At 51.5% G+C, this 24,777-nt stretch overlaps 1 protein-coding gene across 5 annotated transcripts in view; it reads left to right on the top strand.

Moving 5' to 3' along the window:
* The window catches only part of LOC149371177 (uncharacterized), a 165,752-nt gene that overhangs the window by 82,376 nt on the left and 58,599 nt on the right, over nucleotides 1-24,777 (top strand). The window contains exon 3 of one of the 5 annotated variants that reach the window (XM_089564807.1): nucleotides 1,004-7,639. The exons of the other annotated variants lie outside the window; for them this stretch is intronic. Coding sequence (XP_089420933.1) covers nucleotides 1,004-1,057 — 54 coding nt within the window. The 3' untranslated portion in view covers nucleotides 1,058-7,639. Of the gene's footprint in view, nucleotides 1-1,003; nucleotides 7,640-24,777 lie in introns of those variants that run through there. 5 annotated transcript variants of the gene reach the window in all.

Raw genomic sequence — 24,777 nt, 5'->3', positions numbered from 1 at the left:
GCAGAGCCTTTCCCTCGCTCGCCCACTTTACCGCTCCGCACACATACCGCTTATCTTTCGTGCATCTTGCGTACGCCTTGACTCCAATGAATGACATATGCTTTGGAGCGGAGAAAAGACACAAACACACAGAACACAAACACGCATGGAGAAAAGCAAACGGGCGGTTGCCGGGTCCGCGCTTCGCCGTGTGTTTCGAACACAACCGACTTCCGCCCCTCCGCTCGTGAAACGGTGGGGAGGCCTAAAAGAAAATGAAAAGGTGGCTCGTTAACTGGGAATGACAAACAGATGTATGAAAGGATGCGCTCGCTAACAAGTCTAGGTGGTCGAGCCGATCGCGCCTCTCGATCGTTCAGTGTGCGGAGAAAATGCAAAAACCAAGAAAAGAATTCTATTGAAGGCGGGGCCATGACGTCGCCCTGTGACGCACTCCACAGACACCACGCCTCCGGCTTACACCGGAGAAGGAAGGGGTGATTTTGCCTTGCCGAGCCTACTCGACGAGGAGCGGGAGAGAAAAATTTCGAGGAGGGAGTGGAAGGAGAGGAGGCTCGCTGAAAGAGAGGTAGAGAGTGTCTGCTGAGCTGGGGTGGTCCGTGGCCCTTTAAGAGTAATTCCTAGATATTTGTACTGTGAGACCTCTCTGAAGGCAATATTGGCAAGGTGAAGGCAATATTGGTAATTACTAACATATTTTTTTCTCGTAACTCGCAGAAGCGCACTCTTATCAACACACCAGTGACATATTTTGAGCAAAGAATCTTGAATCTTGCCTGGGCGTGTGTTGGCCTCGCGACCAGGCCAGACGAGGTAAGGCTTGAGACGACAGGAAGGGCACTCAGTCGCTGAAAGTGTGTGGTTCTTGTCGCCAATGCGTGCTCGATGTTAGTCGCTTCAGCGATGAATCCGGCTACTGTGTTCGGAGGATTGAGGATGAGGCCTCCAAAGATGTCATTCCGGACACCCCTCATCAAGGCCCGCACCTTTTTCTCCTCAGTAGCCTGGGGGTCGGCGCTGGCATTCAGACGCAGCACGTCTTCGACGAAGCTTCTGACGCTTTCGGTGGGGCCCTGGATGCGAGCGTGGAGCAGATCTCCAGCTTGCTGTCGCCGGTGCTGGTTCGCGAACGTGCGTACCAGTTCCCTCTTGCACGTCTCTCATGATGTTAGCGAAGCCTCATTGTTTTCGAACCAGTATTTCGCTATGACATCCAAGGAGAAGTGTAGGTTCTGCAAGCATTGTTGGGTGTCCACAGGGGATGTTCAGCTACCCATTCATAGCGCTGGGCACAGTCTTCAACATCGTCAAGGCCATCGCCATGGAACCGGGCGACAGATCTTGGGGTGACAGGCACGTAGACGATCCTCAGAGCAATCGCGGGGTCGGTTTGTGTCGACTGGGACGTCATGGTGACCTTGTTCGTCCTAGATCTCCTCGATCCCTCGGGCAAGAGTTCGAATTCCGGCGCTTGGCCTTGCTGACGTCGGCTAGCGCGAATCTCTGTTTCTGCCGAGGGCTTCTCCAAGAAAACCCGACGGCCGGGACTTAGTACCGGACTGTAATTACGAGGCGGGGCGCGCGTGCATGACATGGTTACACCTGCACCAAATGTCACACCTTGACATAAAAGCCGTACAGGCCGGCGGCGAGAACAGGTCAAATCGGGGGCACAAAATCGGGCAGGTCTGCCAGCAGCAACGTTGCGCGCGGTGTTCGCTCCTCGCCTATCTCTTCCAGTCGCTACAATATACATTTTCACTACACATAGTAAGTCTGCTGGAAGTTTCTTCATTAGTGCGAACGCACTATTCGAGGCATACCTATCCAGAGCAGGAATCTTGTCTTGTCTTAATTGTGTTTCTTATCTTGTGAACTTCTGGCGTAATCAGAACGTGCCCACCAGATTGTGAGTAAATTTGACCGCCGTGGCAGGTGACATTTGATTTAATGATTGGTCACGAAAGGTTGTTCGGGAAGAGCAACATGGGTCGCACAATCTCTACCGGTGGCTGGGATAGAAACAGCCATGTGCTGTGCAGTGGTGCATTCCTTAGCCGCTGCGCCATTGCGCTAGTAGTGGTACGAGGACTCGACGCCATCTATGAATACTAAGTAGAGAATGATCAATTCTGCACATATAGGCATTAACCCGCTAAAGCCCTTGAGGCGGAGGTCAAGTGTCCCCTGCTTTCCCACGTGTACTCTGTTCAAGTACGGACAAGTAGAGAGAAATTTAACAATCCCAAGAAGTAACGCTTCAAGCTGCAGGAAAAACTTTTTAAACCAAGAAGCTTTTACTGCCACACACTCCCACAACGCTGAAAATATGGAAAAAATACATGCAAACAACGTGTGGAATGTGCTGCATATGTGGAGTGCGAACAACTGTAAGGCGGGATTTAAGACACTGCTAGACGTCAGAAACGGAGCAGTGGTTTACAGGTTTGGCAGCTGGTAGTTTGCTGGGCCGCCGCACTTCTCTTCGGCTGCTTCTAGCCGTTCGGCTCAACTTCTTCGCTACAATATGGTCCTCACAGGAAACGGGAGCCACCCTGGCGACTGAAGGCTATGAAAGGATAGCAGGGTCATAACACGGCTACAAGCGGTCAACATGGACGTTCTCACGTCCACGACGGCGAAGGTCGCTGAAGTGGGCTAAAGGTTCAACGAGGTAGTCAATAGGGCAACTGTGTTGGATCACACGACAGAGATGTTGGCGTAACGGCGCATGCGCACCAGTGTAGATGTGTTGATCCACAGTTGAGGTCCGACCACAGTTGAGGTCCGAGGTTGCCTGGCGTCAAAAGAAGCGCGCACGCACTCTGTGCAGCAGGTCGAGGAGTTGAGGGCGTTGCAGGAGAAAGGTTGTTGTGGACGGCGGTGGTGCAGGCAGCCGGAAGCGATGATGACAAGGAACGAGGCAGGCTGAGGGCATTGAGGCTTTAGGAGACTGCGGCTGCACTACGGGGCACTAGGCGATAGAGGCGGCACTATAACGATGTGACCGGCAGGCACGGACACGCTCGCTGTTAAGGATGAGGTAGCAGCATCCCAACGCTGCCACCAGTTTGTTAAATACGAGGTAGCATGGTCGTGTGCCGGAGAGGGAATGAGGGACGTCGAATACGAGGCTGCGGGAAAAGACAATGAGAGAAGACTTTATACAAAATTTACATATTTACAAGCGAGCTGCAGGAACGCTGCATGACGACAGCTCATCAGAAGACCATTCGATGACAAAAAGCCCCCCGGCCGTGCCGCTGCCGAGGTTTTTAAAGAGTTCCCTTTCCCTAGGGTCCCTAGATGGGGGCCGGGCCTGCAGGGGAAGGAAGTTCTCTCTTGCACCAATCACAACACACACACACTCTCACTCCCGAGGGATCACACCGCCGTCACGCGCTGGGAGAGGGGGAACGATGTCATCCACGTAGCGCAGACGCCGGAATGTCCATGAGCGGCGTTCCCGCGCATTTCGAACGCGCTTTCACACTCGGTGTAGGGGAAACGCTCGCTCAACCGGGCAGACGGACGCGGCTTCCGTGGCAATCCAGGCGTTCACCCAACGCGCGTCTCGGGGTTAGTCGGCGTTTCGCTGCTGCCATGTCGTTGTCTTCCCCAGGACGAAAGCGAGACGTAACATCGCCTTGTCCAACGCACTCACCACGGCTAAAAGTGGGTGGGCAGAAAAACTCATTGCTGATTTTGTGCAGCAAAGATGGCGTAAGGCAGAGGAAGACGTCTTCGCGAGACGAAAAGAGAAGACGGCGTGAAGAGGACTGTGTACTCATGGAATAGAGGCGCAGGTGATAGGAATAATGACAGAAGACAAAGGCGGGTTATCGGTAGCTTGCGCAACATGACATTTAGCCTCTTGAAGAATTTGATTGGCCGTCGTTGCGTCGCAGAGCGGAGAAAGCTCGACTTCCACACGGCCTTGATGGCGAGATAAGAAGCCCCGCCCTAAAATAATATGCTGAGAGCAGGCACGCAGAACAATAAAACTGATGACGTAGAGAACGTCCTGGATCCTGACTCGAGCCGTACAGGTGCCGAGCTTCTTGGTGGGCTGTGCAGTATTGCGGTGCGGAGTGAAACACCAGGAAGCGGCAGGACAATCTTTCTAAGTAAACGGTAAAGTCTAGCGTCAATAACGGACATAGCAGCTCCAATGTATACAAGCGAAAAGGTAGCGACGTTTTCAATGGAAAGTTCGATTAAATTTCTAGGGGACCTGGCAGAACTTTCGGAGGTCGAAAAAAGCGCAGTTTTTACCTGCGGAACGTCGTGGAGAGCGCGAGCACTGCGCAGGCGAGAACTGGCGGTCAAAATGTGGCGAGTGCTGAAGTGGTGCACAGAGAGGGGACCTTGGCTGAGCATAGGCGGCCGGGCTCTGGTCGGTGACGTACGGAGGCGTGCGACGGCGGCACAGACGAGCAAGATGGCCAGCGAGGCCACGTTCGTCTTCGTCAAGGGCTGCGCTAATAACGTATAGATAAGCGCCCGTGTTCAGAACGGCGAGAACGGCGACATCATCAACAAACACTTCGACAACATTCGCGGGTGAACACGAAGGACTTGGACAGTTCGATAGAAGCGCAGTTCTTGCCTCGGGAACTGCGGCTGTTAGTTTAGAGAGATCGATGGCGGGGAGAAGGCGACCGGCGTGAAGAACTGTCAAGATGGAAGGAGTCCGTAGAGGCGCCGGAGTAGTCGGGTAGTGAAGGAGGGGTAGCGTCTTAGCGGAATGGGCGTGCTCCGTCCCTGAAGCTCGTGCGTGTTGGCGACAAAGCCGTGGGACATAGCCCAACAAGCCGCTGGCATTACATATTGTAACGTCGCGGCCAGCCGAAGAATGAGGCGTGATGAACCATGAACAAGAGATGATTTAATGGCCGCTGGCCTAGCGCGAGCGCTCTGTCCCACGCCACTGCCAGCTTCGTCTTCTTCTTATGATTACCCGGGGCCACCGAGCGATTGTCCCGATCGTAAACAGAAGACGTCAATGAAGGGATGGTCGAAACGGTGATGGGCTTCCAGGTTAGAAAGAAGTGGCAAAATGGTGAAGTGCTGGCTGCCACAGTGGATGAGATTATCGAAGGATGACTCCCGGTCCACGAAGCATCCGAGCCGGAGGGTGCCAGGACCTGACGGCCGAGGTCCTTGGACGCACCGGACGGCAGGGGCAGGGGGGCGGTGTCTTCACGTTTGGATCTTGGGTCGGACTTCGGTCGGACTTGGGTCGGTCTTCGGTCGGTCGGGTCATGAAGGTCGTTGTCGTCAGTGCATCGTGTCCTGTGGTCCGGGCGGGGGACGGGGCTAGGGTGAGCGGCGAGGTCGGTCCAGGTCGGGCGGGCTGGGGTACGGCCGGGCGGCGTCCACGGCAGGCGCAGGACACCGAAGCTCGGGGACCAGGATGGCGATGAGCGGACCCCAGCACCTCACACCAAATGTAACGTTTCGGCCAGCCGAAGAATGAGGCGTGATAAACCATGAACAAGAGATGATTTAACGGCCGCTGGCCTAGCGCGAGCGCTCCGTCCCGCGCTCCGTCCCGCGCTCCGTCCACTGCCAGCTTCGTCTTCTTCTTAACAATATGGGGCTGTTGTCCTGGGTGCGCCATGGGTTCATGATGGCGCGACGAGGAGGCGGGTGACGACAAATAGGTGCCAGTGTAGGTGGCAGTGGTGCGATAGATGGGTGGGAAACGTAGGCGTAGTGGCGTCGTGGTCTGGCGGCAACCACAGCGTATGTGAGAGGGGCAGTCACAGGCGGAAGCCGGGAGCTGGAGGGCAAAACGCCGGCGACCTGCTCCCTCATGGTGCGTTGAAGCATGGGATCAAGGGATGGCGCAGGGTCTCCATACACAGGTAGGAGCGACAGTTGGTGAGCCATCTCTTCCCGTTTAAATGTCTTGATCTTCTGAAGCAGTGAGGCCGGGTCAGAAACCAGACTGCATACCGCCGGCGCAGTCGTCGGCTTCTTGAGGGTGTCATAGCTTTGGCAAAGCTGGATAACATACACGACTGTGTGGATTCTTTGCTAGCAACATCTGGAACATGTCGCCGGAGATACCCTTCAAGATGTTATTAGTTTTATCGGTCATGTGCATTGATGGGTTGATACGCTTGCACAGGTCGACAACATCTATATAATTCGTGAAAGTTTCGTTGGTGTCCTGAGCGCGGGAGCGGAGGCATTGCTCGGCGCGCAAAGTTGCGTACAGCTGGGCGGCCGAATACCTCCGAGAAGCAGGTCTTGAAGCAAGTTCAGGTAGGCAAGCCGGCCTCATGATTGTGGAACCACAAGTTTGCTACGTCGGTAAGATAGAAGAGGACGTTATCGAGCTTGGTGGCAACGTCCCACTTGTTGTGGGCGCTGACGCGCTCGTAAGACAACCATTCTTCGACATCGTAGTCGTTGGCACCGCTGAAGACGCTGGTGTCGCGCTGCCGGAGCCCGCCGCAACAGAGGATGGTAGGCGACGGGATGGGGCCTGTCTAGCTGTTGACTTCGGGCATAAAGGACGCTGAACGTAAGGTGCGGCTATGGAGCTCCATAATGAGAGGGAGGACGTACAGCAGGTTCCACCAAATGTACAAAGGGGTTGTGGCTCAGCAGAGCCTAGATCCAGCAAAGTTTCAGGCCAAGCGCTCGGGCTGCGAGAGAGCTTAACACCTCTGGATCACCGTACCAACACAGTTCACCACAGTGAGCGTGCGCGGCTGCTATGCTACACGCGCATGAATTCTTTGGCGTGATTCAGGTGGTCCGCGCGTAGTACGAAATCCTCTATATATGCTTTCGGTTCTTCGTGCTGTCCATCTGTACATGTGAAAATATTCAAATCTTCCGCCTCCAGGTGAGAGGGAAAGTCTCTGCATGACAAAGAGAGAGAGAATAGGCATTTATGTAAAAGGAGACGGAAGCGGATTGTGGGTGGGCTCCTCTGTCCAGGACTCCAGTAGCTACCGCTGATCCTTCGGCGATAGCGACTAGCGCTTGCTCGTAATCCAGTGTGCCGCTGGCCAGCGACACCTCCCACTGCTCATGGGCCGCGTTGGGCGGCTTCGAGTAGTTAGGTTTACAGGGGCATATCCATGTAGTGTGTGTAAATGTAGGAACACCAACACATCAGGGACATGTATCTGCGTATAATCTTGGGTGAATGCGGTGTAGGTAGCGGAGATTGGGGACAGTCAGTGTTTGGATGCCTCATTTGTGGTAGGAAGGAGTCCGTCGGAGAAAGTTGCTAATGTGGCAGTGGGTAGAGGCGCCTATTTAGGCGGTGGCTATCTAGGTGGTTTAAAAATGCGTTGAGAGGAGGTAGAGAGAAGGGTAAGTGTGCCCCGCTCGGTTGGTATAATCAAGAACTAGGGCATCGGCCTTGATATTGCCATCAAGAGCGGCATGTCTTGGGACCCAGCTGATGGCATGATCATGCTGGAGATGGCCGCCCAATGCGCGGAGAGCCGTGCACTGGTATAGTCCACTCGTATAGGCACAACAGGCGGCTTGGGAGTTTAAAAATGTGGAGCCGTGGTGCTGGGTGTCGCGCATTTTGATGGTGATTGCTTTAGCGATGGCTTCTGCGGCCTGCACCTTAATCTTAGAGCGGTTATTTTATTTCTAGTGTAGTGGTAAGAGGATTATACGTCTTATGATAGTATGATTATACGCCGTAGTGAAGGGCTCCGGAAATTTCAATCACCTGGGGTTCTTTAATGTCAGTCCATGTTAAAGAACCCCAGGTGGTTGAAATATCCGGAGCCCTTCACTACGGCGTCCCTCATAGCCTGAGCCGCCTAGTGACGCCTAGCAAGCGGCGCGCTGCCAGCATGCCATTAAGGGGGCAAGTCACTGCAAGAGAGTCTCTAGCATGGGTGCAATGTATTCTTCCTTCTAGGTTACAGATAAGTTTATCTATTGCCACCTTTTGAAAGTTGAAAGTTGAAAGTTTATTGAGTAATACAATAAATGTTACAATTGTATACAGCGAGAGGTCCCATGGTACAAGACCGCGGGCGGGACCTCCCATGAAAATCAATTTCAATATGCAACATAATATAAAATACACAACACATTAATTAGCGACGAAACAGAATAAATATGGGCACATAATGTAATATTAGTTACTGAAATATTTAAATACAAACAATGTAATGCACGATAATGTAAAATAAAACACAGATGCCGCGATACATAGAATCAATAACATAACAAAAAAATCACAAATTAAGAAGGAAAAGCTTTAGTTTGACCTTGAATAAAGAAAGCGTATTAGTTTGTTTGACGTCTATGTTCAAAGAATTCCAAAATGATACGGATGAAAAATGAAGGCATTGTTTGCCGTAGTTAGTTCTGACCTTAGGTAGTAAAAAGTTATTACGCATCGCAAAACGTGTGACGATGTTGCTCATGGTCGTGCCGAGAGAAAATATGCTTAGCGGGAGATAATGATGAAGAATCTTAAAGAATAGGATACCAAGGTTGTAAAAATAAAGGGCCGAGATAGGTAGAACGTTTAAATCTATGAACAAAATGCGGGAGGGTGACATTCGAGGGGTATTGGTTATGATGCGCATGGCTTGCTTTTGCAGTTTTATTAAAGGCCAGAGATGAATATGATAGGCGTTACCCCAAGATGAGATACCGTAGTTTAAGTGGCTGTGGATGAATGCGTAGTAAAGAGATAATAAAGTTTGGACTGGAAAATAGCTTCGGGCTTTAATTAGTGCGCGTAACCCATAAGAAATTTTCTTGCACTTTTCAGCTACATGATGATGGAATTTTAAGTGAGGGTCAATGATAACACCAAGAAAAGAAACGCGATCTTGCGGTGAAATAGCAGTAGAATTGAGGTATAGAAGTGGTGTGATGGGCAATGACTTCTGAGGGGGATGGAAAATCTGAAAACAAGTTTTAGTGACGTTCACGGACAGGCGGTTAATGTGGCACCAACGCTCAAGAGAATTAAGATCATTCTGTAGGTTAAGAATCAGCTGATTAATGTCCTGGTGCGATGATAGCATGGTAGAGTCATCTGCGTATAGTATACTATTGCAATTCTTTAAACAGGATGGTAAATCATTAATGTAGAGTAAGAACAATACAGGGCCAAGAATTGAGCCCTGTGGAACACCCTTGTTAATTAAAGCTATGTTAGATGTATGGTCATTAATAGAGACTATGTGCTCTCGGTCACAGAGAAAGCTCTTCAAGAGCATTAGGGGAGGTCCAGTGATACCATAAGATTCCAATTTGTGAAACAAGATGGAGTGATCAATGGAATCAAATGCTTTGCTAAAATCTATGTAAACTGCTCCTGAGAACATTCCTTTATCAATTGTTAGTCTAACGTAATCTATGAGAGATGCTATTGCAGTATCTGTAGATAGTCCGCGCCGAAAGCCGTGTTGACTATCGGTCAATATGTTAAATTTTTCAATATAACTAGACAACCTTACTTCAATTAGTTTTTCTAAAATTTTGTCAAAAAAAGGAAGAATTGCAATCGGACGATAATTATTTGGCAAAGCTGGATCGCCTTTTTTGAAGACCGGTATTATTTTAGCTATCTTCAGCTGCTTGGGATAACTGCCAGATTTAAAAACGAGATTGCAGATGTGGCTGAGGACAGGTGCAAGCAATGACCGGATACTTTTCACCGGTGCAAGCAATGACCGGATATATATCATTCGCCTATATCGAACTATTTTGCAACCCTCTTCGAGCGATATATCCGGGTTCGACTGTATTGCTATAATAGTCCACACTTTGCCTACCTGGGGTGCATCCGGCACACCTGCCACTTTTCACGGCGACACTGGTTCACTGGTGTTTGCCACTTTTCTTTTTTTTTCTTTATTGCATGGAAGAACTTCCTTAAAAAGGGGGAAAACTTCAATCAAACTGGTTCGCGTCTCAAGTTACCGGGCTGCTTTATAGGAGCCCGCCATAGCCCTAGCTCAACACTGCATCCCCATCAAAACATCAAAATTCAGGGAGGCACACACATGCATCTAGGCACGGCAGCCAGCTTGGAGGTTCTTCGCGTGCAGCATATACACTCCTCACCAAAGCACACTGTTTACGAAACACAGATTTGGACGATCTTGGTGGCACGGCATGTCTGTCCATCATACGGCTTTTCCAGAGACTGAATAGTCCCATCAACACAAACAGATCATAAGGCACCACAGAGTCCAACAGAGTCCCCTTGCACACACGATAGAGATGGCCTTTGACTCTACGGTTGTCACACACGTTATTTAGGTGCTGGCTCTGCTTCGCTAGATGCTTGCCACTGCAGCAAAAACACAAAATGAACGCTTCTTCCTGCTTCGGCTTTGTAGAGTCACGCTACAAGACCTCTGTTAGTGCGAGAAATGGGGAGGGAGCCATTGAAAGCGCTTTAAAATCCTTGTTTGTCCCCTCCATCGCAATGGTGGTTTTTGTCGCCATACCGAACATCGAGTCTGGATGCTCCAACAGTCGTCGTCTCTGCATCCCATCATCGTTGTCTGCGGCAACGATGCAGTCGCGCCGCAATCTCTCGCGAAAAGAGCCCAACCCATAATTGTCGGTCAGTTTGTTGCGGCATGGAAAGTAGTCAGCAGCTGCTTCACCCGCCTGTTGTGATTGAGAGTTCAACTTCAATGAGCCGCCGCGCAGTGGCTCAGTGGTTATGCCGCTGGGCTGCTGATCCGAAAGACACGGGTTCGTTCCCGGCCGCGGCGGTCGAATTTCGATGGAGGCGAATTTCTAGAGTCCCGTGTAGTGTGCGATGTGGGGAACTTTTAAGAACCTTAGGTGGTCGAAATTTCCGGAGCCCTTCACGGCGGCGTCTCTCACTGCCTCAGTCGCTTTGGGTCGTTAAACACTATAAACCATAAACCAAGTCAAACTTTAATGTTGCAATGACTTCCGGTGGTTTTGGCGAGAAATCCCGAGGACATTAAAGGTGGTGGTTTCACCCATTAGTTTCTGCGTCGAACGGCATTTTCGAAGAATTGCGAACGCAGTCCAGGACAGCGACAGCGGATGAAACGGCCTACGGCAACAATGGGGAGAAGCTCAACACGTATTCCTCGTCGCTGTTGTAACGTTAAGACCTCGCGTGTAGCATGAACGAGAAACCAACCAGTGCAGACTCTAGTGGACTGCATTTATTCCCGTTTCACGCTCGGCGAACTGTGACTTGAGGTGTCGTCATCAATAGGTGTCTTCAACAAACACAGTAGCCAAGAAACAACAAGTACAGTTTTTCATCACTGAAATAACAAGGAGGAATATCCAGGGAATAAAAACGAGTAAATTGGTACCATAAGATACCAAGGTACTGTTAGTCGCGGGACGTTGAGCAGCATCACTTTGCACTTGGCCACGCTTGAGGATGCACACAACGCAGGTAACGCATGATAACGCAGGTATCAGTAACACTTGAAAAATGTACTGGTGCAAATCTGCTTTCCATCCCGTCTTTACACTGAGAGGTGTGTTGTGTATGAGCTGGACGGAACTGATTCCCTGGAGACGGTGACCAGAAGCCTAATATCAGGAACACGTACAGTGTTGGCCACACGTCATATAGGGAACAGTGGCACTTTTCTTCCCACAGTGAAGACCTGAGGTTCTCCAGAGATCTTAAGAAGGCTGCACAGTGTGCTCCAAACTGTAAGATCCTAGACTGTTACGCATTACAGGGAGGCACACCTGCGAGGGTATTGTCTAAATAGAGTCAACCCAAGTAGCATAAGAGATAGGCGAGGTGAAATACAGTGTCAGTTATGCAAGTTAAATGACGATACGATGATACCCTGCGCGGCGAAAAGATGAGCGCTTCGATCAGCGTAGGAGAAGGAGGAAGAAGTGTTTCGTATCAGGAGAGTTTATTTAGAGGACCTGGAGAAGGTGGTCACTGAGCGCAGTCGTTCCAACCCTGCTCCACTGACTCTGCCTCGACCTCCTCGTCTTCGACTAGTCGCAGAGGTCTACTGCAGGTCATCTTCTTCATCACAATCACCCCTCGAGCAATGACGGAGCCATCCTGGCGACTTAAGGGGCAGACAAGATATGGCTAGGTCGTAGCACGGCTTCAGTCGCTGCGCGTGAACAGTCTCATGCCAACGGCAGCGGAGATCGGCAAGAGGTGTGACAGGCTCGACGACATAGTTCACTGGAGATGTCTGTTGAATTGCACGGTAAGGGCCTTGGTACTTTGAGAGCAGCTTTTGGGACACGTGCGGAGCGGCGGGAGGAACCCGCAGCCAAACAAGAGAGCCAGGTGGGAAGGTGTTGACCGGCTGGAGACTTTCGCTGCGAGGTTGTTGACGGAGCTGGTGTTCCGACGTAAGCGATCGCGCAAGGCGCCTGCAGTCTTCAGCGTGCTTTTGCGGCTTGCGGCATCGGAGTAGATTCGGAGGGATCACGGCTGTACGGGAGGATAGTGTCAATCGTTGAAGAGCGCTCACGTCCATGGAGAAGAAGGAACGGCGAGAATCCGGTGGTGGTCTGCGTGGCCGTATTGTAGGCGAAAGTAACGAAATGAAGGACGTCGTCTCAATTAGAGTGGTCTGAAGCAATATACATTGATATCATATCTCCAAGCGTGGGGTTGAAGCGTTCAGTGAGACAGTTAGTTTGCGGGTGGTAGGCACTGGTGGTACGGTGTACAGTCCGACACTGTCGTAAAAGCGCTTCGTCAACTTCGGACAAGAAAACTCGCCCCCTGTCGCTCAAAAGTTCGCGGGGCGGGCCATGACGTAAGACCAAGCGACGCAGAATAAAAGTGGCTACATCACCGGTGGTAGCGGTTGGCAACGCTGCTATTTCTACATAGCGGGCCAGGTGGTCGACAGACACAGTTATCCAGTGATTGCCGGTGGCGGTATAAGGAAGTGGTCCGTACAAATCGATGCCCACGCGGTGAAAAGGTCGGCTTAGACATGGTATAGGCTGCAGCGGAGAAGATGAACGACGTGGAGATTTGCGCTGTTGACATTCGTAACAGGAGCGGACGTATTTCTGAATGTAGTGTAAGGGAAGGCTGATGCAATGGCGCGGCAATGGCAGCGAAATTTCGTATAAAACGCCGAAAATAAGAGGATAGTCCAAGGAAACTACGCAGTTCTTTAGTCTGCTGGGGACGGTGTTAGGAATGAGGGGCATCTCAGTCTGCTGCCTCTGTTGAGCAGACCTGAGCGAAGAACGGTCGATGCGACGGTAAGTGAACTGACGTTTATATACAGTATTTACAAGGCTTTTTACAAGGTATGTACAAGGGCCGTGAGCACAACGGGCTAGGACGAGGCCCTGCGGAGAGCGTCTCTCTGGCACGATGGCATGTCTGCTGCCCGTCTGCTACTGCGTCTCAGCGCGGCTCTGTTCTTATAGCCGCCGGTGACCGTTGCGTTCCTCTGCACTAGGCGTTCCTCTGCTCCAATAGGGTCACGCCACAGGCCACCGTTCGGATTGGCTCCAGCCGACGCTAGTGAGGAGGAGGAGGAAGGGTCTGCGCCGGCGAGCCAGGACGACTCGTTGCAAGCCGTGCCATGGCGGCGAGTCCGGGCTTGCTTTGCGCGACGGCGGTCCCACGGCTCTGCTTCCCAGACAGGCCAGCAGAATGAGGGTTCAGGCACAACAACGGGCAAAGTTCAGGACAGCGGCAAGCTTATCAGGGTCGGGTCGAATGCCGTCCCGGCTGACGAGGTGGCCCAGAATCGTGATTTCTTTCCTGGCGAAATGCCACTTTTTCGTATTAAGTTGAAGGCCAGCAGAAGCGATGCAAGCGAGCACTTCATCGAGGCGGCGTAAGTGGTCACGAAAAGTTGAGAAAATAACAATGTCGTCCAGATAGCATAAGCAGGTTTTCCATTTCTGGCCGCGAAGAACTGTATCAATCATGCGTTCAAAAGTAGCAGGAGCATTAGACAGTCCAAACGGCATAACATTAAATTCGTAAGCAGACAAGGAAAGGGGAATGAGGGGCTTGTTATAAATATGAGAGAAGCCAACAGCCACAGAAACCAAGGGGCATAGGGGAATTTTTAATTTATTTATTTATTTTGTGGTGTTGATCAATTTATAATATTACTGAATATGTTATCGCTTAAAGCTAATTGATTAGAAAAGCAGAAGAAAAAACAACCACATGCCGCCGGTGGGATCCGAACCCACGACCTCCGAATTACGCGTCCGGTGCTCTACCTCTGAGCTACGGCGACGGCTCCGTAGCTCAGAGGTAGAGCTTTTCTTTCTAATCTTTTCTAATCAATTAGCTTTAAGCGATAACATATTCAGTAATATTCTAAATTGATCAACACCACAAAATAAACAAATTAATTAAAAATTCCCCTATGCCCCTTGGTTTCTGTGGCTGTTGGCTTCTCTCATTAAATTCGTAAAGGCCGTCGAGAGTAGCGAACGCGGTTTTTTCCTTGTCCGCTTCATGCATGGGAATCTGCCAGTAACCGGAACGAAGATCTAGGGTGGAAAAGTATTCAGCCCCCTGGTGAGAGTCGAGGGAATCATCTATACGGGGCATGGGGTAAACGTCTTTACGAGTAATTTTGTTAAGTGCATGGTAATCAACACAAACTCGCACTGACCCATCCTTCTTCTTCACCAAAACCACCGGGGAAGACCAGGGACTGGCGGAAGGGCGAATAATGTCTCGGCGGAGCATATCACTGACATTGGGTTCGATGACTTTGCGTTCAGAGAAAGAAACGCGGTACGGGCGGCGGTGAACAACCGAGGTACCTTCGGTAACGATGCGGTGCTCGGCAACAGAAGTCCTGCCCAGGGTAGCGGAACTCACTTCAAAAGAGCCTTGGTGCTTGCGAAGCAAGTCCAGTAACTCTTGCCGTTGCGACGCCGGGAGGTCTGGATTGATGGTGGCAGAGAGGATGGAGAGAGAAACGTCCGCTGAAGGGCGCGCCTGGCAGGAGGGCGCTGTAAGCACGACGAGGGAAACCGGGTGCAATGTCCAACGTGCAGGAAAAAGAAGTGCCTTTGGGTAACACGAGAGGTTCACGGGAAGTGTTCAAGGCAGCGACGATGGCAGATCCATTTTCAAACCGAACCAGGCTAGGCGGCAAGGCAAGTCCCCTGATGAGGTGTCGATCAGAAGGCGCGATGAGCACATCCCAATGAACGATGGTATCAGAAGTAAGCGTGACAAGATTTTGACTTCCAGCGGATAAAACCGAATCTGAGCGGCAATGTGGCGATGACAGGGCTCGGGGACTTCCGATGATGGGTCGCTCTCGGTCATGTGGACGATGCGGTCACGGCACGAAATAAAAGCACTGACGGAAGACAAGAAATCCCAGCCAAAAATCATGTTAAGCACAAGGAGACATCACGGCGAATTGTACATGGTGACAGACACCATCAATAGAAACCCGGACAGTGCACTTAGCGGATGGGCGAATGATGACCCCGTTAGCTCCACGCAGGGGGGCCCATTGTACGGCGTTTTTACTTTCCGCAAGCGAGAACATAAGTCACTATGAATAACAGAAACTGCAGCGCCCGTGTCAATCAAAGCCCCTAGTCTTAAACCGTCAACCCTTACTGAAACCATATTGGACGGGTGCTCCAGAGGTATTTGTCTGTGTCCAGAGCATGCAGCTTTCCCTCCAAAAACTGCACCAGCTAGTTTTCCGAGCGAAGGTCAGGTGTGGTGGAAGCGGGTCGGAGTGCTTCTTTCTTCTTTATTGATACTGTTGACCCTCGCTTGAGGGTCGTTACAGGGAGGGAATACAAATGCAATGTACAACAGAAAAATTTCATGTCTCATAACATCAAGTTGGGTGGCCCCGACACAAAATATCGATAGAACGTTCGAACTTGTGCACATCCGATTGCTCAACAACTTCAACTGGCAAAGCATTCCACATTTCGATGACATCAGGAAAAAAAGAGTACCTAAAAACATCAACACGTGAGTCGTAAGGCTTGATTGATCGATTGTGGCTTGTTCTCGCGCTGCGTCTTCCCGGAGGCTGAACATACCTATCTGATTTTATCTTGAAGTGTCCTTGAATTATCTGAAAGAAAAGCTTTAGTCTTGATTTTTTTCTCCGATTTTGAAGTGACTCGAGCCCACATGAGTTCAGCATTTCCGTCACTGAGTCCCTTCTTCTGTATCTTGACGAAATAAACCGAGCAGCCATTCTTTGAATTCGTTCCAGTTTATCTTTTAGAACTTTTAGTGGAGAGGAAGAGCGGCGGTACGGCGAAGGGGATCGAGCTCTGGTGGGTCGATAATCACGAGGCGGAACAGAACTGGAGGAGGGTGAAGAAGAACGTCCGGAAGATTCCGTGAAGGAAAGGCGCTGATGAGAGGGACCACTAGGTGTATAGGCGCTTTCGAAGGCTTCATACCCGCGGCGTTCGTCTTGAAGGCGCCGACGGCAGAAGCGGGAACTATGGCCCCGGAAACCGCAATAATAACAAATCGGGCGGTTGGGGCGCCAGGGCGTGTAGAACAAGAGCGTTGAGGTTGGAGGGGCCAAAGCTGTGACATGATGACGTGGCGGCTCTGGCGTCGGAGGCGGGCCATAGACAGGTGGCATGGCAGCGACCTGAGCGTACGTGGGTGTTGGGCGAGGAGCAGGAGTGTCGGGTGCCAGAGAGCAAGTGATCGACGCCAGCTCTTCTTTAATCATGCTGCGAAGGCCAGCTCCAGCAGATGACGGAGCAGGAGGTGCAGGTTCGGTCAGCGAGCTTTTTCTTGGCTACTTCAAAGCGAACAGCCAGAGAGCCAAAAATCTGTCGCAACTGCTGCTTGACATTTGTCCAGTCTGGGATATCCGTTTCATGATTCAAGAACCATGTGCGTGCGACGTCAGTCAAATAAAAGGACACATTAAGCAGTTTAAGGGGGTTGTCCCAGCGGTTGAAAGAACTCACGCGGTCGTAGTTGTCAAGCCAGTCGTCGACGTCGTCGCCGCGGAGGCCAGCAAACGTCTGAGGGTCGCGTTGACGGCTGCTCACGGTCGAAGTTGCGGGGGCAGCAGATGTCGAGCGGGAGGGACCTGGGCCGGCGACGTTCTCCTCTTGAGACATGGCGGTGAGAGTACACAAGCGGCGACCGGAACGCAGCTCCAGGGGCAAGCGTAGAAAGAGGATACGGGTAATCCAAGGAGCCCCTCCACCACGTGTAAGGGAAGACTTCACGTAGGACGTTTATTCTAGCCCTCTGCCAGAGACGGGTTCCAAGCGAACCGCCCCAAGCGATGACGATGGAAATCTTCAGGTGAAAGAGAATGAAGTCGCAGCCAGAGAGGCGACGACGACGAAGGCGAATAAATTGCTCACAGTAGGAATACATGCCTCGCCAGTAGAAACGGAGGCCAAGTCGTTCCTGCGTCTTGAATACACCGGCATGAGCGCAGTGAGGGCTGTATTAATAGAATGCACAAAATTCAGATCGCAGATGGCGTGGAACCACAAGTAACCACTTTCGCCCGTCGGGGAGGTTGTTGCGGCATACAGCAGTTGATCTCGAACGGCGAAGTGTGGCGCTTGGCGACGGAGAGCTCGAGGTGCTGAATGCGGCGAAGGTTGAGACAAGTAAGCCTGAAGGGAGGTGACCCAGGGATCTTTTTGCTGCTCAGAGATCATGTCGCTGAAGCATAGAGAAGACAACAGAGCCTCGGATGATGAAGGCGTCGAAGAGGTGTGGTAGCGGGATAGGAGAGCGGGCCAAAGCATCCGCGTCAGGATGTTTCCTGCCAGACCGGTAGACAACACGGAGGTCGTATTCTTGGAGTCGGAGAGCCCATCGAGCAAGGCGTCCTGTGGGATCCTTGAGTGATGATAACCAATACAGCGAATGGTGGTCCGTGACGACGTCGAACGGGCGGCCATACAAGTAAGGGCGAAATTTTTAATTGTCCAGACAATGGCTAGACACTCTTTTTCCGTTACTGTGTAGTTGGTCTCCGCCTTCATAAAAAAAGTCCGGCTGGCATACGAGGACGACGTATTCATCAAATCCGTCTTTTCGTTTAGCGAGCACGTCACCGAGACCGGCGCCGCTGGCATCAGTGTCCACCTCAGTGGGTGCGGCGGGGTCAAAATGGCGCAGTATGGGCGGATATGTCAGAAGAGCCCACGGTGTGTTGAAGGCTTGGTCGCAATCCGAGACCAGTGAGACAGCTCAGATTTAGCGGTCAGAAATTTGGTTAAGGGCGCGGCGATGGAAGCGAAGTTCCGTATAAAGCGACGGAAATAAGAACAGACGCCAATGAAACTGTGTTGTTGTTTCGCAGTCGTCGGCTTCGGGAAATCGGCAACAGGCCGCAATATCGACGGGTCAGGAAGCACGCCATCTTTGCAGACTAAGTGACCCAAAATAGTCAATTGGCGTGCGGCAAAGCAGCACTCATTTAAGTTGAAGGCTAGCGTCAGAGAGGCACTTCGAAACACATCTTACCCGCCTCAAAACACTTTCGAAGTCAGGCAAGAAGACAAAAATGTCATCTAGGTAACAGAGGCAGGTTCTCCATTTCAAGTCGCGCAAAATGGTGTCTATCAGGCGTTCAAATCTGGCGGGGGCGTGGCACAACCCGAACGGCATGACATTGAATTCATATTGTTGCGTGGCGGCCAGCCGGAGATTGAGGCGTGTTGAACGATGGATAAGAGATTATTTAATGGCCGCTGGCCTTGCGCGAGCGCTCCGTCCCGCGCCACTGGCAGCTTCGTCTTCGTAACATTACCCGGGGCCACCGAGCGACCGTCCCGATCGTAAACTGGAGAAGGCATGGACGAAGGGATGCGTGATTCAGCGGTGGCTTCCAGGGCAAAAAAGAAGTGGCAGGGTGATGAAGTGCTGGCCGCCACGGTGGATGTGATGATAGGCGTACGAGTCCCGATCCACGAAGCATCCGGGCCGCAGGGTGCCAGGAGCCGACGGCCGAGGTCCCCGGACGCACCGAACGGGAGGGGCAGGGTCCCGGGTCGGTCGGGTCATTATGGTCGCGGCAACGTCATCAGTTCGTCGTGTCGTATGGTTCAGGGGAGGGGGGGGGGGCGAGGTCGGTTTAGGTAGGGTGGGCTGGGGCACCGCCGTGCGGGGCGGACCAGGTACTCACGGCCGACGTCCACGGCAGGCGCAGGACGCCGAAGCTCCGGGACCAAGATGGCGATGAAGGGCTCCCCGCACCTCCACCAAATGTTGCGTTGCGGCCAGCCGAAGAGTGAGGCTTGTTGAACGATGGATAAGATGATTTAATGGCCGCTGGCCTAGCGCGAGCGCTCCGTCTCGCGCCACTGTCAGCTTCGTCGTCTTCGTAACAATGTAATCCGTCGGGAGTCTTCGGGTGGTTAGAAACACGCAAGCAGGTGACGCAGTGTTCAACGATGAGTACAGCAAAGGGCAGTAGAAGTGAATGGCGGGAAACAAAAACGCCGGATGAGGTGAACAGGACTGTAGAAAGCGTAGGCACGTCGATCTCTTCGAGAACACAGTTTGTCAAAGACAGGCGCAGCGGTGGCCAGTGGTAGTTCAGAAAATACAGATAACTCAACTTGAGTGCGAGCGCAGTCTATGGCCACATTCTCACAGCCGGTTTTTGGCTTGCTCCGTCGCCTCCGTCACGCCGGTAGCCGACGGAGGGGGCTGCATTTGGACCGTTTTCCCCCCCAAATCGGGTGACCGGTGCCGCCGGGTCCTGCTCTACGTTTCCGTCGAGCGGCGGCGACGGAGCCCGCCCCCACGGAGAGCGAGCCAGTCACAGCGCGAGCTCGCTGCACGTCACCCGCGGCTTGCTTGCTGCGACCAAGAGATGGCGCTGGCGAGCGTCGGCGGCGGCAGCGATGCGCGGGTGCGCGGGCAGGGAGAAAAAACAAAAAGCCTGCTCATTTTTTTTACTCTCCGCCGGGAGATGCACGCGCCTTGCGCCCCGAAAAGCGCCCGCTGTCGAGGAGCAGAGAGCGGATGACACTTTTATTTCATATGGCAATATACGAGGTGTTCGAGCCAAAACGGGTCTCCGAATGAGCATTGTGTTTGCACTAGGCGTGGGATATACGATAAATGTTTTCTTTTTTTTTCTGGGACGCTCAAGTAGCATCACTGTTATGTATTTCAATTTCATGCGCTATCTTTTAGAGCTTTAAGAAAAAATTACTCGGACGATACTTTGTTGCGAACACTCTAGCCGGCCGTTTGTCAAAGTGACCTACAAATTTTAAATTGACACTTTTTTCAAGTAATCAGTTAGAAGAGTGAAAAGACAGCACCAAAACCTTTTCCAAGAGAACTTCCTGACGTCCATGTTTTTTGTTTTTTTTTTAGAGCAATCATTTTTTTTTTTTTGACGCGAAATAGCCTTGCCGTGTCTGTTGCCTAAATACCGCTAGCAGTATTCGTTCTGTCCGGTGGCGTTTCTGCGCACGCCCGTTTTTTTTTTTTGAACCGCTGATGTTCCGACTTTAGAGCTTTGGCGCTATCACCGAACACCAGCCAGCCGCACTGTGGCTAACAACTGAGGTTCACTCCACGCACAGAGAAATACAGAAAACGGCATGCCGGGTCAACACACTCGTTCACATTTAGCCCAGAAGGAAAAGCCTGTTCACAAACAGCGCCGGCTGCAGCACTCCGCTTGCATGCTACAAGAAGCTCGCAAACCCAAGACACCCCAAATCAGGAAAAGCCTGGGATGTTGAAACGGTGAGGAACATGTGGCTCAACAGTTCAGAGGCGAGCCATAAGGTAGAAAAAACCTTGACAAAAAAAAAAAAAAACACGGCCCGTGGGCCATGACGAACAGAGGGAGTTCGGGAGGGTAACGAAGTGGGGGACGAAAACTGTTGCCAGGTTTAAAGCGAAGTAAAGGGATGGCTGATGCAAAGGGGAACCATCCAGGTGAAGAAAGGAGAAAGGGGCGAGAGAGGTAACTGCGCAGATAACGAAAAGAGCAGAAAAAAACAATTCTGTTCACCCGTTGCTAGCTCTTGTGGCCTCATTGTTTTTTTAGCCGTTTAAATTCTTTTGCATTGATAACAGAGTTCATTAACACCCTACATATGTTCAATTTCGCGCATATCGGCCTGAATACTGTGAGTGCAGCAATCATTTCTGCAGCGGCTTTAAAAGTAGCTTGCTATACTCATATATATTTGTTTTGGTGCTGTACCTGTGGTGTTTCGCTGCAAAAACAGGGGAGTTGCGTAGAGTTAATAAACTAACTTCAAACTTTTTCCACCGCTTGCGAGATCGCATCGTTTTTTTTCTCCGATAAGAGCCAAGCGAACCAAAGCGCAAGCAGACGACAGACGACTTTCACTGCCGAGTAGCGTTTTTTTCTTTCGCGCGGAAGAAAAAAAAAGGCACTGACGTAGAGTCACGTGGGAGCAGCGAGCGCCCGCCCAAACTGGTTTGCCGGTGTCCGGCGCCTGTTTCGATTAGAACACAAATCCGTTCCGTTGCGGCCGCGGTTCCCGGCTCCGTCGCCGCCGCGCCGGAGAGGAGACCGGCTGTGAGAATCAGGCCTATTACGGCGTGGTGCTGAGACAAGAAATCCCAGCCTAATATGACGTCATATGAGCATGAGGGCAGCACAACATATTCGACAATATACATTGCGTCCTGTATGTAGATCCGAGCAGTACACACAGCTAACGGCTCGATAGGGTGCGCTGCTGCAGTTCGAAGTGAAACACCAGGTAGCGGAGCGGTTACTTTTCGCAGTGGATGGCAAAGATGAGCAGCGATGACGGAAACGGCGGCTCCAGTGTCAACAAGGGCGTGGGTAGCAACGCTTTCGACACGAAGATCAACAACATTAGCTGGCGACGTACTAGGACTTGAAAATTTCGGCACAAATGCAGTTCTTGCCTCGGGATCTGCAGCTAATAGTTTTCCGGAGGTGTAGGGCTGGTACAGCGGCGCATCGGAGAAAGCGAGCGGCGACGAGGTGACGGGGACCGGCGTGTGGTGTAGAGCGGACGGGCTGTTGTGAACGGAGGTGACGAAGAGTCGGAAGGTTGGTAAGACCGGGAAGCACCATACCGGGGAGCATAGTAGTCTAGTCGCGGTGGATCGCAAAGCGGGAGCGTGCGGCGTCGGCAGTGCCGCGCGACCTGGCCGGTGATGCCGCAGGCGAAACACACAGGGCGGTTGTCTGAAGTGCGCCAGCGGGTAATGGCTGGCGGCACAACGGGGAGAGGAGCAGACGTCCGAGCCTGCGGTGGGTAGGAGGGGAAGCAGCCTGGAGAGCGTGTAACGGCTTCGACGTACGTGAGCGGGGTAGCCGGTGGGCTTGGCTGGCAAGCACGAGGAACAGCTTCCGCAACGCGCTCCTGGATAACATGACGTATTGCGGGAGCAAGCGGAGATGACTCCTGGGCGGATGGAAGCATGGAAAGCTGCCGCGCGACCTCCTCACGTACGAAGTCTTGAATTTGATGCAGTAGCGTGGAATTAACGCCACCTGTCAAACTCGACAAGCTTTTCGTCTGAGCGAGCGTCTGACGAGGATCCGCTGCCGCCGTAGTTCGTCGAAACTTTGGCATACAACAATCACATCGGCGGCAGTGCGGGGATCCTTGGGCAGCAGCATGTGAAAAGCAGATTCATCGATGCCCTTTAGGATGTGTGTAATTTTGTCGCTCTCGGGCATCGAAGCATTCACTCAATGGCACTGGTCAACAACGTCCTCGATGTAACTGATAAACGTCTCGCCCGACTGCTGTGCACGTCCGCGCAAGCGGTGCTAGGCGCGAAGTTTGCGTACCGCCGGGCGACCGAAAACGTCCGTGAAGCGTGTCTTGAATGTCGTCCAGTAAGGGAAGTGCTGCTTCGTGGTTCGTGAACCACAGCTTGGCTACTTGTGTCAAATAAAAAATAAGGTTATTGAGCTTGAGCACGTCCTCCCATTTGTTGTGCATACTCACGCGCTCATAAGCGCCGAGCCAGTCTTCGATGTTTTGCTCGTCAGTGCCGCTGTAAATGGGAGGGTCACGTTGGCGTATTGGTCCGCTGCACACATTGGAAGATGCTGAGGGCGCGGAGGCTTGACCAGGCTTCGCCATTGTAGCGGTCCCTGTCGCTGGCAACTTGCGGGAACGAAGTTCCAGGTCGCTCTCGCGGGTTCAGGTGCCCCGCAACCGCCGCCAATTGTAACAAGGGGGTTTATTTAGAGGACCTGGCGAAGGTGATGAATTTGCTCAGGACGAACTGGCGGGCTAGTTGGTTACACATCTCAAAAATTTTAACGAGCGCACGAGAATGAAACGAGGACTGAAAGAAGACACACACCACAAAGCACCGTACTGCAACTGATTTATTTTGCATGCGAAGCGCCCAAATTTATGCAATGCATCACTGGCACTCGTGGAAAAAGAACAAACATAAAACAAACACCACGGTGATACGTCTGGCTACTCCTTGATAGCGGATAGGTGGTCACTGAGCGCTGTCGTCCCCCCTCTAGAAGACTGATGATTGGGCGAGTTGGTGGTGATCCATCGTAAAAAACCAGCGCTTAAGAACACGGACAGAAGACAAGGTGAACAAGACTGACGGTGCTCAATCTGTTAGCGCCGTCAGTCTTTTTCACCTTGTCTTCTGTCCGTGTTCTTAAGCGTTGGTTTTTTACGATGCGTCCCCTCTGCCCTTCTAGAACGGCGCATACCCACACAGGGGGATCGGCCAAGGAGAGGGGTGCGTAGAGGGTTTTTGTGATTTCTTTGTTTTGCTTTCTTGGGAAAATAAATAAATAAATTAAGTAATAAATAGAAATAACAGAATGCTGGGGAAGAAAAAAATCAACAGAAGGCAGAAAGACCCAAAAGAAACGGGAAATACATAACGCACGCAGGAGATGGACTCTGCAAGATCTGTAGCAGAGGGAGTTGAAAAATAAATAAATAAATAAAAATAATAATAATAGTAACAGAAAAAAATTGTAATGATCAGAGGAAAAAAAATATTAGCAAGGTACCCGATTAGGTTCCAGTAAAAAATTTTGAATGGCGGTAAAAAGTCCTGTGGCTGTAACCAAGAATGGTGGCACCAAATGACAATATGATCAAGCTGCTCAAACTAAGGCCAAGCTGTTGCAGTGGTTGCTCTAAAAATCATCGTCTCATCGTGGTGAAGCGTCCACAAAACAACAAAAAAATGGTCTATTGATTCTTGTTCACCACAGAATGCGCAGACAGGAGAAAGCGCCAAACCAGACCTGTGCACATCAAAATTTAAGCGGGGTGGGGGGATCCGGCAGCGCAGCCTAGTTAGAGAGACTTCAAGCTGTCGTGAATGGCATGATTTCCTGCTGCACGGATACTGAAGATGCAGGAAATCATCAGATCTTAAAATTGATACAGATGTAATGCCTAACCAAATACTTCTCCGAAACCTCGCTGCTGTGATGTACGCTGTAGCCGGGAGGATAGGTAGCACGGGGCCATTGAGGGACGCTTTTGCCAACCTATCAGCCACTTCATTGACTGTCACACTGGTACCCATATCATATGTAAAAGGCTCAAGTGTGGAGGAAATGATGATAAGAAGATGTTTAGGGTTGGAGAATCCGTAGCTGAAGCAAGGGACGAGCACAAAGAAAAGGAGTCTGTAATGACAGCCACTGCGGAGAAAGAAGGGTCTAGTTTGCGAAGAGCAAGCACCACCGCCAGAAACTCCGCTTGGAAAATTGGGGTGAAATCCGGAAGACGCACAGAAAAAGACCAATCTAGAAGCGGGCAATATATTCCCACCCCAGATTTTTCATTGCATTGGAAGGCGTCAGTAGC

Source organism: Amblyomma mixtum, chromosome 1 (genome assembly GCF_055824585.1).
Source record: "Amblyomma mixtum isolate Tamu chromosome 1, ASM5582458v1, whole genome shotgun sequence".
Classification (NCBI taxonomy): Eukaryota; Metazoa; Arthropoda; class Arachnida; order Ixodida; family Ixodidae; genus Amblyomma; species Amblyomma mixtum.
The sequence above is the reverse complement of the archived record's forward strand: the minus strand, read 5'-3'. Positions and strand labels throughout refer to the sequence as shown.